Source organism: Sylvia atricapilla, chromosome 3 (assembly GCF_009819655.1).
Source record: "Sylvia atricapilla isolate bSylAtr1 chromosome 3, bSylAtr1.pri, whole genome shotgun sequence".
Taxonomy (NCBI): Eukaryota; Metazoa; Chordata; class Aves; order Passeriformes; family Sylviidae; genus Sylvia; species Sylvia atricapilla.
Window position 1 is genome coordinate 65,943,426 of NC_089142.1, and position 13,902 is coordinate 65,957,327.

At 34.1% G+C, this 13,902-nt stretch overlaps 1 protein-coding gene across 1 annotated transcript in view; it reads left to right on the forward strand.

The window, feature by feature from the left end:
• Window positions 1-13,902, forward strand: part of ADGB (androglobin) — an 85,329-nt gene that overhangs the window by 25,767 nt on the left and 45,660 nt on the right. Inside the window, exons 11-13 of the mRNA XM_066315637.1 lie at window positions 2,102-2,246; window positions 10,479-10,540; window positions 12,128-12,280. Of these exons, the coding sequence (XP_066171734.1) occupies window positions 2,102-2,246; window positions 10,479-10,540; window positions 12,128-12,280 (360 nt within the window). The remainder of the gene's footprint in view (window positions 1-2,101; window positions 2,247-10,478; window positions 10,541-12,127; window positions 12,281-13,902) is intronic.

Genomic DNA, 13,902 nt, shown 5'->3' on the forward strand with positions numbered 1-13,902 from the left:
CTACCCAGTGGGCCCAAAGATGTAGAATTTTTGATAGATTACTCCTGCCAGAAATACGAATATTCTTTGATGTCTTTAAAATTTTTCCTCAAACTACTGGTCTTTTATAATTCTAACATAACAATTGACTGGCCATTCAGTATTTTCACGGGCATCACCAGTTTGATATGGAACGCTTCATGTTTATGAATAAAAGAGGCTGTTCTCTGTTCATGATAGTTCTTACAACAAGCCTGAGAGAGAGTGCATGTGAAAAATCTCAGGGTCAAAATGCAGCTTTGTATAAATGCCTTGAGCTAAAGACTGTTTGGAAGTCCTACAAACCCTTGAAAACCAAAGTCTTCATATAGGGTATCTTAGAGATGTTTTAAAAATTTTTGTATACATAACTTCTAGTCAATATTCTATGCTCAGCATAATACTTGCACCCTGAAAAGAAAAGAAAGATAGCCATAAAGTGTATCAGAGCTGTAGTTTTTTTCCTAGGACACACTGCATAATGCACATCTGTCAGGCTTCAGCTTATGATGTGAACATTCAGACAAGCTCTAGAATTATTAATCCTGTCTCTTCTTTTTTTTTTTTTTTTTTTTTTGCTGAGCTTCTGTGATGAAGCACTGAGTGTGTCTTATACCCAGTGTACACAAAAAGGTTTATGTAATTTTGGAGGATATGCCTTTTGTTGAGACTGAGTCCAACAACAGGTTGTAAATTGTTGGAGATCTACGTATTATCCTAGGGTGTCTGTACACCTTAAGTTGTGTACATCTCTAAATAAAATTACTAAATTACATATGTGTCAAGTTCTACATTTTGATCATCCTAGTTGAATGGACTGATAATAAACCTAAACTAAATATCTAAAATAAACTTAGATATTTTTAAGTTTTTTTGAACAGCAGCATTTGTCCATAGAAGACTTGATCTTGGAATATTTTGATAATGTTATGGGTTTGCTGATAGGGTTATATTTTATTTGTTAAAAGTACTTAAATTACTCTTGTTTTCAAAAAGTAGGAGTAGAAATACGTTATAATGCTTTAAGCAATTAAAAGGCTATCAAAGTAATGAGAGATTGTTAATGAAACTGTTGAAGTATTTGCATTTTAACAGATTTTATTTTTTTTTCATATTTGATAGATAGCTTCATGGTCAACTTGCCCCATTTGGGGAAGGATAGCTTATTTAATATGCTAAGTTTCCATGACCATTAGCTAATTTAATCTTTGTGATTTAATTAACAGGTAGTAGCCAAAAATATATAGCAGGTATTAATGTTTCATTAAAGTAATATTGCTGTGTAAATAAGATAAGGGACTTGGATACACAGTTGGGACTGAAAGTTTTTAATCTTTCTTTTCTTCTAATAAATTATTTTGAAACACTAAAAGGTAATTATCACTGTTACTTCAAAAGATTTTGATCTTTCATTATCTCAGCTGTTAAAAAGGGGGCTAGATAACACATTTTAATTTGTTCTTTATTGCTGTTATAGCACAATTACACACTTAAGTCTAATTAGCATGTATGCAAAATTGTTTTGGTCTTGTTCTTCTAGTTCTTCACTAACAAACAAAGTGTTACTTACATATCCTTCAGTTTTTATTCCTGCCTCCAGTGATGTCAGCCATGGAGCTTTCTTCTGCTAGTCCCAGAATAGGCCTGCACAGGTTTCCTCGATTATCCTATGTTTTAGTAGTCTGGTAGCTATGGAGACCCATTTTGAAAGAAAAGCCAAAATGTATTCTGACACAAAATATTTTGATTTTCGCCTTACTTCCACTCAAGTAGTAGTTTTTCTTGTCTAGGACTATAGTAATTTATTCACTTCTAACATTAGCATCTAATTTTCAGCTAGCTTGGGTTTTGCTTTTTTGAGGGTTAGTTAAGAGGTGTTTCTACCATAGGTTTGTGTGTAGTGCCAAGCCAGTAATGACAAGAAATATATGAAGGGTGTGGATTCTGTGCTGCCCTAGGAGTCTTTCAAAATAAAGGATACACAAATTATTTGGAAAAAAAATCTATTAAGAATAGTTATGAAGACTGTCATTTGAAAGAAAATGTATGGATTAAAGTGTTTGTGTTCTCTTTTACTATTTAGCCACTTTCCACAGTCTACCCTCAAAAAAGGATTTCATTCTATATCCCATCTCCCTTCTGTTACTGAAACTGATGAAAATGAAGATGACAGTAATGGGGATATGAATCAAAACGGGAGACACTCAAATCCAGAAGATTATTCTCAGGTAATAATATTTCTATTTTTTAACTTGTCCTAGTTTTATATTACAAAGGATAGTGAAAGACAAAATAGAAACTATTTAATTCTGAAGTATGTGTTTTCAAAGACATTTGAGAAAGCTTTTTCCCTTGCTATTTAAGTAACTTCACTACCCTTTCCACTTTATAGTCATATTGATGTGTATCAGATGGGAAATCTTTCTTAATACCTTTTACTTTAACTTTCTTTTTTTATGATTTTCCCTCAGATTATAAAAGTTCTATGGCTAACACTGTCTTGGTTTTGCTCTTTAAAACCCTTTTGATGTGAGTATATTAAGAAGATAGTCTGCAGTGTTTTAAATAAACCTTAGTTTATATTATGATTAGGTTATTTCTGCTACAGTGGAAGATGTACCTAGGCATGTGACTAGAAAAATGTAAACTTTATTAACACATGCCTTAAAATGGCATCCTCATTTAGGATTGAACGGAAAGACTTCTGACTGGGATCTGGGAAAAAAGGTAAGGCTTCACTACTCAGCTGGCCTGCTCTCAAATTTCAGCAGCTCTGCATTCTAAAGAAATCCTCAGCTATGGTTTAGACCCTCAGGCTTCCTGTGCAACTCTATGGGGGAATAATATATCTCCAAACAGGTTTACTAGAGGCAGCACTGACTACAAGTTGGCTCAAACCACCCAAGCCAATGCTAGTTACTAGGTAGAAGTCTCCACTGTAATTTTCCAAGCTAGATAAGATTAATCTTACTTAAGTTTAATAAAAAATTGCTAGGATGACTTTGGGAAGTTGTAATTACTGATTTTTGTAATAATTTTTTTTTCATTTCTGTTTTAAATTGGAATGTGTATATGCTACCAAAGTCTTCTTTTAGATAAAAGAAGACTTGAACAAAATCCTCCTTCTAATATTTAAATCTTACATGCATAAGAGAGAAAAAATGATACTTTCAAAGAGTTTCTGAAGGATACCTTTCATGAAAAAATATTTCGTACAGGAAAATAATTAGCAACATAGAAAAATAAAGACTCACTTAAAAACAAACAAAACACAGCTCCACTGAAGTTATTTCCCTTGCTCAACACCTACAAAGAAACTCATTGTGGCAGTCCAGCATCTCTTCAATTTCATTCTTACTGCAGCAAACACTACTCAGAAGACTGTTCAATTGCATTTCCCTTTCGGCTTTAAATTTTTAAATTAATGGGAAGCAATTTTCAATGTAATTTTTGGAGTGTCTATTTATATTTCCTCTGCATATTCATATGTACAGAGTACATTCATACCATTTTTATGTTTCAGATCTATATGTATACTCTGTGTTTAGATAATGTACATGTATGGATATCATTAGTGGATTTAATGATTTTAAAATAAGGCAGTTCTGCAGTGAAGAAGAATACAATAGACTCCATCTATTATCTGTGATTGTGATATATTTAGCTATTCTGTATTTCGTGTACATTTTATAAACAATAACCTGCTTAGTTCTTCAATAGCACTTAACCTTTAAAGTATTTTTCATACGGGCATTGTACAAAAATCATTACAAAAAGCAGCAGGGTAAAAAGGAGCTGTAAGTATGTCTTGCTTTGGGAGAAATTTGGAAGGAAATTTGTCAATGGGGTCTTCCTAGAAAGCAAATTCAAGCTGCCCCTCCCCACCACCAGTTTAGGAAATATTTCCTTGGAGAAAAGTTTTTCCTTGGAAAAACCTATTCATTTAACAAGCAAAGTATTCAAAAACATGAAAAAATGAGTAATACTAAACAATAAAAACTCTTGCTGTTCTGAAGAGATGGCAAATTCAGACAGTCCTTGTCGTGGGGTGTAGCTTGGCTTGCTCACTCTCTCCTGCATTGGAAAATGCATCAGTCCCTCCTGCACTGGAAAATGCCATTTCCCAGGGCCTAGTGGGCTGTAGATGTGAGCATCTTATATTTTTTTTTTCCTAAACTTTGAATCCAAAACTAGTTTGAACAGTTCCAAAAAAAAAAAAAAGCCCCCAAAAATACAGTCAAAAAAACTTCTCTGCTTCAGCGAGCTAAAAAACTAACTAAAAGCAAAAGAAACCTCTTTCTCACTGTCTGTGCTGCAAACAGCATGCCCTGAAAGAAAGAATGTGAAAGAACAAGTGCAATTTCTGCAAACAAGCTCCATGCTTCTTCTCCTCCCCTTCTCTCTCAGAACCAATCTTAAAATGCAAAACTTGATATCCAACATAAACAGAGCAGACAATTAGAAATGCAAGCATCATAAAATCACCAAGCAAAAAGTAGCATCTTACAGCATATAATAATTGTTTTCATTACTTCAGTCTCTAGGTACACGCATACAGACTTGGCTAGTTGCCAAGTAATAGCAGTTTATGTGCTGGAAGCATCAAAGGAGTGTGAAACATCCCTTAGATTTTCTGCCCTAGTCCAAGAGTGATTTAGAGGGCTGATTTATCACAGTAGAACATGCAGTCAGGGAGAGACAAGGGCAAGTACGAAAATACATGAGGGAGACTGACAAAACTGGAATGGTTGGAAGACATGAATGTGATGTAGGCTGATTCAGAGATGAAATGTAAGAAGTTATGAGCAGCTAATTGACTTGTACATGAACTTTACTTTTGCCTCAATTTAAACCTCAGCTGAAAAATGCTATGCCTGTTAATAGCTTAAGTATGCAAGTAGAACTTCGTTTTTACAGATTGGAAAAGAAAATGGTTTTAACCTGAAGAACAATCTTTTTTTCACATATTAAATCTTTTCAACAAAATTATGTGGATACCTCTGGCAAATTCATAAAGACCTTGTTTTCTACAGTTTTAAACTTGACATAGTAATATATACTTTTTAAAAACAAGGCAATTAGTGATTAAAAAAGCAAACACTAAAAGAGAAACTTCGATATCCCAAATTCACTATATTATTGCTAATTTTTAGAATTTTGTATTGCAATATACTGAATGTGAATAACTTTGTCTCCATTTTAAACTGTGTGATTACTAGTCAGGAGACATCTGCTTTAAAACCTTTGATACAGATTTGGTAAATCTTTGGGATACAGCAGTTTTATGCTTTAAGCTGACTGAAATTCAGTTAGCTGCTATGGCAGATGCTCTACAAGTTTAAATTGCCATATTTCAATTCACTCTAATGTAAACTGCATGAAGTAACATTACTGAATATCTGATTCACTGTTCCTAAGATCTGTTGTCACAGAAACAGAGACTAGTGATACCTGAAAGACAAAATTCTAGGAGCTGGATGTACCTTCTTTGAAAAATATGAAGTTGAAAGATATGACATTATATATATATATATAATATATATCCCTCATGTCCTCAAAGTATTCATGCCAAAAAAAAAGAAATGCTTCATTACTGAATTTTTCAAAAATTTTTTTTTATTATTATTATTTTTGCTCTGACATTCCTATTCACTGTTTTTACTGTCCTGGAAACACTTGGATTTGCATTAGGGAAAAAATATTTTAAAATATCTTATTTTGGTAGTTAAATTGATGTTGAACCACTGTTCTTAGGAAAATGCATTTTGTTAATTTTTGTTTAAAAACTCCATTACATAGGGCCAAATTTTCAAATGGAGAGGCCCTCTTTCATTCTTGTTCAATAGGAAGTCAAGTAATTTATAAGTGTAGGACACATTGAAATACATGTGAAAGTATTTTGTGGCCAGGAAAAAATCATCATCATATATAAATTGCACAGTCTTGCAGATTTATGCAACAGTAATTTTGTCAAATGCTTCTGAGAAAGAGATTATCCTGGAGTAGTGTTTCCTTTTAGATCTGCCATTCAAAAGCCTACTTGAATATTCTTCATCAGGATGAAATTTTTGATAGAAGTTATCTCAAATTCCATTGAGAGTAAAGCTCTATGTGTTCTGTTTGAGGAAATGCAAAGCAAGAAAATCAGAATCTGTTTACCATCAGTATGTGCAATGGCTACAAGGTATTTTAATATACTGACCTGATTGTTATGTTCATACATCTTAAGCAGAACATTCATATTTCTCTTTGTGACTTCAGTGTCAATCTCCTTGGCAATGCTAACAAATTAGCATTAGAGCAAAAGTGTTAGAGTCTCCATTCTCTTCCAGTGACAGAAATACAAAAAGCTGCTTCTTTAATGTTCATGTTTCCTTCATGTTTCTTACTTCAGTCTGTCTATTATATATGCAAACTCAGTCTTATCTTCTCATGTGCAACTGGTAATAGTTTATTTAATTTCTACTCTCTGTTGAGTGCTCTTTTCATGTTCCCTAAAAATATTACTGACTGTTGTATCATAATAAGTTTTTTCTTCTTTTCACTCCAGTCTTGTTTTGTGTTTTGTAAGTGCTGTGAATTGGTATTGAGTCACCAGCAGAGCTACGTAGGAAATTTTAAAAAAACTTATTTTCTTTACAAATTTTATCATTTTTAAAATTACTTCACCCTACATAAAATGGAAATTCCCTGCTTATTATTTTCAGGGAAAAATTACACATGACATATGAGGCACATGAATGAGGAGAGGGACTTGAGAAGAGGCATTTAGACATTTGTGGTATAGGGACACTTTGATGGGCCCACAATCATCTACTTGCAAATGCATATTGGGCATCTTCAACATTAGAGACTGAAGAAAAGAGATACCAAATTGGTAATACAGTACTTTTAAGCTATTTCTATATCTCAGTTTGTGCACAGCTTTGCAGATGTTTGTCCTTTTGTAACATTTCCTTTTTTCAAAACCCACCTCTGTTACCTCACATCACAATTAATGAGAACTGATATCCCATTTAGTGAACACAGTGACTGAGGAATAAAAAAAACGACTGTGCAAAACCTGTAGATGCAAAATCCTTTGATGATATAACTCTCAGGTCAACATCAAACTTTGAAATTTAAGACAGGTTTAGACTTTAAGAAATATTGTGATCATCTTCATCATTTTGAAGGAATTTAAATGGATTTTTTGTCTTAAAAATAGAGTGCCTGAAACGTTATTCCTTCACCTGCAGTTATATTCAGAGAGCTTATTTTTTGAAGATGACTTCTGCTTTTCACAAAAAAACTGGTGTATTAAGTTTTGCCATGCATCATTTCTGCAAGAGAAAAGGCTACTGTTTTTATAAGAATATCAGATAAATTCTAAAATTTATTATTTGGTAGATTTAAATAATATAAAAATATAGCTAATGTTAGGAGGCTGAAAAAATGAATGAATCCTTGAACATAACAAGATAGTTATATATTTATGAATTACTACTGTTTTTACAAATATGCATTAATTATTATGAAATATAAAATATTATAAACCATATTTTTAAGTTATTTATGGAATTTTCATTCAGATTCGCCATTCACTGGAGGAAGAACAATAATTATTTCTCCCAGAATCTGTGTGCATCTTTCCATGTTCACAGCTGGATCTAAGTATTTTCCAATTTATTTCTTTATAAGATACTGTGGCAGCAGAGCTGACTTTTCAGGCAATGTGTGTTCATTAAGAAGGGAAACTGCCTTTATTTTCTATTTCTGTGCCAATGTCTTAGGCATGGTACATGAGGGAGGAGAAAAGAGTGAGAACTTTCTTGACACTCCAGTAGTCTCCAAGTCAGTGAGGATTAGGTAGATGACCACATCCTGTACCATTGAAAAAGCAGGCAGCTTTTGACTGTGTTATGTTTGTGCCCCAAAAACTGAGTAAATGAGCCTATGGGAATCTCTACACATCTGTGGTTAGATGGTTTCACAGCTCAGACTGTATGAAGATACTAAGCATCCAGATTTTCCGGGCCACATTCTCCTTCTATTCTGGAAATTCTGTTGAGGCAGTTTTTGAAGATTTTCTGTATCTCTCCAGGCTTTCCTGCTGCCAACTGCTTGTACTGAAAAATTAGCTCTATATTAAGCTACCTCATGTCCATACTAGAAGCATGGATCATGTGCACTGTACATGAGCAGTATATTGGGCAGAAAGTGCTAGACTTGTTGTGCAGATGTTGCAGTCTCCAAGGCTTATACAGTAGATCTCATACTTTTTATACTTTGGACACGACCAGGATTTCTGAGAAGGAACGTGATAAATTTTATAGCTGTCTTGTATCTGGGTGGTAAATCCTGTGATTCCTACAAGAATGGCCACAATGGAATCTTGAAAGTTGTAGGCTCACACAGAGAAATATGACAGCTCTGTGGTTGTGTACTTCTGAACTCACAGTTTAAAGGGAAGAAATAGTCTGTGTGATTTTTCAGTATCATATGTTGAGATATGACTCTCAGTGTGACATGACAAGTGATCACAGCCTGACTTGTTCTGAACAGTTGTGTGTACAGAATTCTGGAAACAGGAGCTGAAGTATATGGATATTTGCAAATCCTTTTCAGCTCATGGAAAAACAAGAAATTATCTTAAAAATTACTGTAAAATGCAATATATTTCAATCACTAAGTTCTTAACCCAGGTGTTAACAATTTCAGCAGTGTCTTAATTTTTCTCTTAATTGCTCTTAATATTAGTTATGTCCCCAGCTTTGACTCATGAGCATTAAAAAAAAACAAAACAGACATGGAATAGAATTTCAGATTTTTGCTGTGCAAAAATGGGACTTACAAATCCTCATAATAACCAATATCACAGTTAAATTATGTGTATTAAATTATTTTCTACTTCCAGTTTTTGGGTAGAGATTCTTAAATCTGTAGTTTACTTGCTCAACTCATTCCTTTGCTAATTCAGAGAATATCAAACACCTAAAATTTTGCCAGAATTGAAATTCCTGAGCCTGTTTTCATGTCCTAAGCTCATAGAGATTCTGTAAAATGCTGCAGGAAGACTTTTATTGTAGCCAGAAATTAAAGTAGGAAGCCATAAGGTTTTCCTCTAAGGAAGTATTCGCCTGTCCCTTCACATAGTGTGTGCAGAGTAGTCTGTAATAGGAGGGTTGAGGCAGACCTGGCTTTCCAGCACAATGACCTCGTGCAAGATTTAGATACTGTTGTGGCCTGTCATCCAGTCTAACTCAGACTCTAAATTATGTCACTCTGCACCTCAAAATATATTTCTTGATTGTACTGAAAAAGCGTAAAATCTGCAAGTCAGCACAGCTCCTCTTTGAAATGTGGAACAGAAAAATCACTGTGTCTGTCCAGCTGTTAGCGAGGCCAGGGCTACCAGCTTCAGCATCAGCACCTTTGACCCATGTAAAGATATATGAGGGAATATATGAGGAGTTTGGGTGGGGAGAAGGGTGACAAATCTAGGTAAAGGGAGAGCTGGGGTGAAAGTAAGCTTGCAAATTTGTTTGTAATAGCCTTTTTAGGCCTTAATATTTGTCTTTGCAAAGGCAAAGCTAGTCCAGCTAAGCCATTCAGACATATGACATTCAGAAAGTAAACTGGAAACTGTGCAGTCTCTTTCTCCTGCCCAACCTCATGAAAAAAAAAAAAAAAAAAAAAAAGAGAGAGAAGTGACTCTTTCAATGTATGTCATATTGCAGATAAGAGGACAGTCAGAAAGAAGGATGACTAGGCACGTGTTTTTTAAATCGAAGATTTTAATCTCCTAAAGACAAGGACCCTATCTTCGTAAATTTAATGAGTGGGCCTTCTGAAAGGCTGGCTAACTTCATTTGAATTCCAAGTGTAAGCAGCTATATTGTGTTCATATTAGTTCAGCAATCCCAGTTTGCATTGACCAGGATAAAATTGTTTGCCAAAAACATTAAATAAGAGGCTACTTTTTATTTGTACAGTGATAGAAAATAAAAGATGCTGTTGTAATCAAGGATGCTGTTGCTAGTGACAGTTGAGTACTGTTGCTTGCACAGAGCAAGACATGCTTGTTGGAAAAGGAGTCCTCTGTATATTTTTCAAGAATGAAAACAAGAAAAAAAATTGAATTGGGTGTAGAATAGGAATATTGGTTCTTAGAATAAAACTTTTTTTTAATAGTGAAGTGGTAGGTATATGAAACAGCTTTTATCTTACATTGCAGATGACATGTACTTCTCTAGAAAAGCATTGAACTGTTGACAATATGTATGTAGGTATTACGGTGAAATTTGCTATGTTTATTTTTAATTTAAAAACTCAGCCCAAACCCATTATGATAACTTACCAGCTTGTTTTTCTGTCTCTGGAAGGACTGCCCCAAAATCAGGTATTTTCTCTAACAAAATAATGCAGGATTATAATCACCATCATTAGTTTTTCTTGTTTTGTTTTTTTTCACTGCATAGGAGACCACTCCCTTGTTGCAACAAAATGCAGAGATAGCCAGTAAAGGTAAGTTGAGTGGAAAGTTTTTAATCAGAGTTTTCCCATTCCCATGTCGTTTGGCATCGGTGTTAATCCTAATGTACATATATCAGCAGTCTTACTTTTTTTATGGGTGTTGGTTTTACTGGAAAAGATATCAAAGAACTGGTAATAACCTGTATAATGTCGTGAAGTCTTCTGTGTGGTATTCAAAAAGTTTCAAACACTTCTCATAAGTTACTCTCCGGGAAAATACAGTGGATTCTGTACATAGAGATCTTTTTAAGGACTGTGAATTATAATATTTTCTCCTTTTTTTCTGAAAAATGGCAAAAAACAAACTAACAAACCAGCTTTCATTTTAAGGAATGTTTCTTTAAAATGTGTTTTATATCACTATTTGAAGAATATCCAAAATCTTTTTCTAAACAAATACCTCATTTTTAAATTACTTTGAATGTTTGAAGAATTCGGTCAGAAAAATAAGAGGCTCTTAAAAGTAAGAGCACTGTGGTTGTTTAACTGAAAGCCTAACACTCATGTTAATTTAAATTGAAGAGCAAGTGTAGATTTTACAGCTTTCAGGTAGTTTTTCCATAGCTGAAGGAAAGGAAAAAGGCCTTTGGTGCCTTTCCTTATATTGCATTTCTTTCAGTTCTTGAAAAATAGTTGCAAACTAATTTAGAGCCGTACATAATCTCTGTGTGTATTAATGATAGTGAAATATTACAAAGCAGATTTAAATATAAATTATGTATGTTTCTAATAGCTTTCTCATTTTTTATACCTGATGTTTGAATATTACCTCATCTTTTTCCTCAGCAAGCATTCTGAATTAATAGCAATTCAGTTCTTCTATTCTCAGTTATTGATCTATTCTCAAAACTATGTTTTGGGCCAGGTCAAACATTTTCAGTAACTATTTATATGAATCTCAGAGAATAAATGCAGAGAATGTTCCATTACAACACAAAAAGTTACTGAGTGATTGCAAAATCTGTGTACATATGTCCATGTTCATATTTTAGTATGAATCTGACCTTAATTCTGATTTTCCTGCAAGAAAATTCATGTAATCTAGTTCAAATCTGTTTCTGTTTAGAAATTCTGTTTAGAAGCAGTTAGACTGATTTGTGTGAATAGCATCATAGGGGGTACTGAGTGCCAGAAGCCAGGCTAGGTCTTTGTGTCCTCCAAATTTCTCAATATTTTTTTTCTGTGGCCTGCAAAATACTGCCTCTTTACACTTTCACTGAATAAGAGCTTTGGACAAGGGGATGTATTTTTCTTTATTTACATGAATTTAAGTTTGTAGAAATCACATGTATGTGCACCTAACAAGCTGATATTGAAGATTCTAGGACACAGTTCAATATGTGGTAGTTTATTGAGGCAGATTACTTAAGCAGTTGCAAACCCTGAATTTCCATATAGAGTTGCTTTAGTCACCATTTGAGCTCCTTAGATTAGTGGGATAGCTTTTAGTTTTAAACTATATGCATAATAACTGATGTATGGATAATTTCCTTGTATTTTTAGGATAATTTTTAAGAATGAGACTAGTTTAACTTGTGTATTGTCACTGTATTGGCTCTGTGTGTCTTTTTATCTTTGCAGAAGAACATGACAGTATCAGTTTAGATGCAAAACAAATGTCAGAAAAAGCTGATACTGATATGAAGAGCCAGACAGAGGCTAAATCAAAGGACGAAACAGTGTCAGAAAAGATTTCAGTTTCCAGAGAAACCTGGATTACCTTTGAAGATTTTTGTGTTTGTTTCCAGTAAGGAATAGAGGGTTTGGGGTTTATGCCATACAATGTAGTGTGTAACAATGGTAAAATTCAAAACATGACTATATAAAAATTGTATCTTCTTAACAGATCTTCTTTGTATATCTATCCTGCCTTTCAGTCTGGCTTCAAGGCTACCCTTCAGACCAGACCTACTGTCCCTGTTGACAGTGGGTCTGTAGCTGCTGCCCTCCTCTGTGTCTTGGGTGTGTCCTCCAGAATACTGTGGAGAACACAACACCAGCTCCATAAAGCAACTGTCAGACTGCAGCTGGGCTGGAAGATTGTAGGTCATGGAGTATTGCAGCCATTAGGTGCTTTTATGACCCATGAGGTGCAGGGCAGACACAGTCTGCATCAAGACAAGACAATTTTAGAGAAAAAAAAATGGTTGAAATCTGTTGCCATCAGCATAGCTTTGCTTGATCAACTAGATGTCTTGTCTCACTCCCTTTTCTATAGAATTCCAAGGCATTTATGCCTCTGAAAACATTAAAAAAAACTAGTGTACTTGTAGCATCATATCTTCAGCTTCTTTCAGATTTAAGGAGCCTGGTACAATATATATCCTTTGGAGAATCTAAGATTGCTGAGGGAAGTATATCACAGAAAATTCACCTGGTTTTCTTCTTGCTTGAATGTGTAACTGAGATTTCTTTGTGAAGCTTCTGTTTCCATAAATAATTATTTAAACTCTGCTCGCTCTCTAAAGGAGAATGTATAACTTTTATACCAGCCAGCAGTACAGGAACTTGGAATACAAAGTCATAGATCACTTTAGGCCTTGTTAAGATTTCTGTGCTACTTTTAGGTAATCCCAGGTCCAGGAAGATAGGACATGCAGAAAAAGCATCACAAGCAATTTAATTTCCTTTAAAAGTCTTGCTCACATACAGAGAATGTGAAATATGAACTTTCTATCTTATTAGCCAAATGTTAAAGTACTGCTGACCTTTTGTAGATCAATATAAATATTAATTAGGGCAAAAAAGCATTTGTCAGTTTCTTATCACTAAATGAGTGAGAGTTTATTTTCAGGCTCAATTGATAAAGTAGCTGTTAACAAAGCATCTTGATTGACCTTTGAAGAATTTATTCCTCAGAAGAAATCAGGCATCTAAGATTTTCATTTTACCTGTCTGTTCAGTTGAAAGCTTTTCCTTCTCTGTCATGCCTACCTTTCAGATACAGTGAAAATAAGAAGAATGTTCATAGTTCATATCAACTTTGAGAAGTGAGGAATATTTTAGTAATTGTAGGAATTGATATGTCAGCAGTATATCAGGATCCCTGTGGAGATTTTGAGTAATAACAACATTGGTTCAGATCTGATTCCATCCTCAATTAAAGCTGAAGCCATTTATGTCTCCCTTGGTGAAACCAAAATCAGAAAAAAAATTGTTGCCAGAAACTATATAGCTTTCTGAAGGTCTGCAAAGAGCACAGAACTGAAAAAAAAATATTAATGAAGTGTATAAAACAGTCCTTCTTTCAGTAATACTTTGTATAAAACTTCATTACAGTAATTTTCTTGTATTTTCATCACACATGCTTTCATGAGTAGGGAAGTTTTTGAGTGATATTTGCATGTTACCATTTATAGATTGAAAATA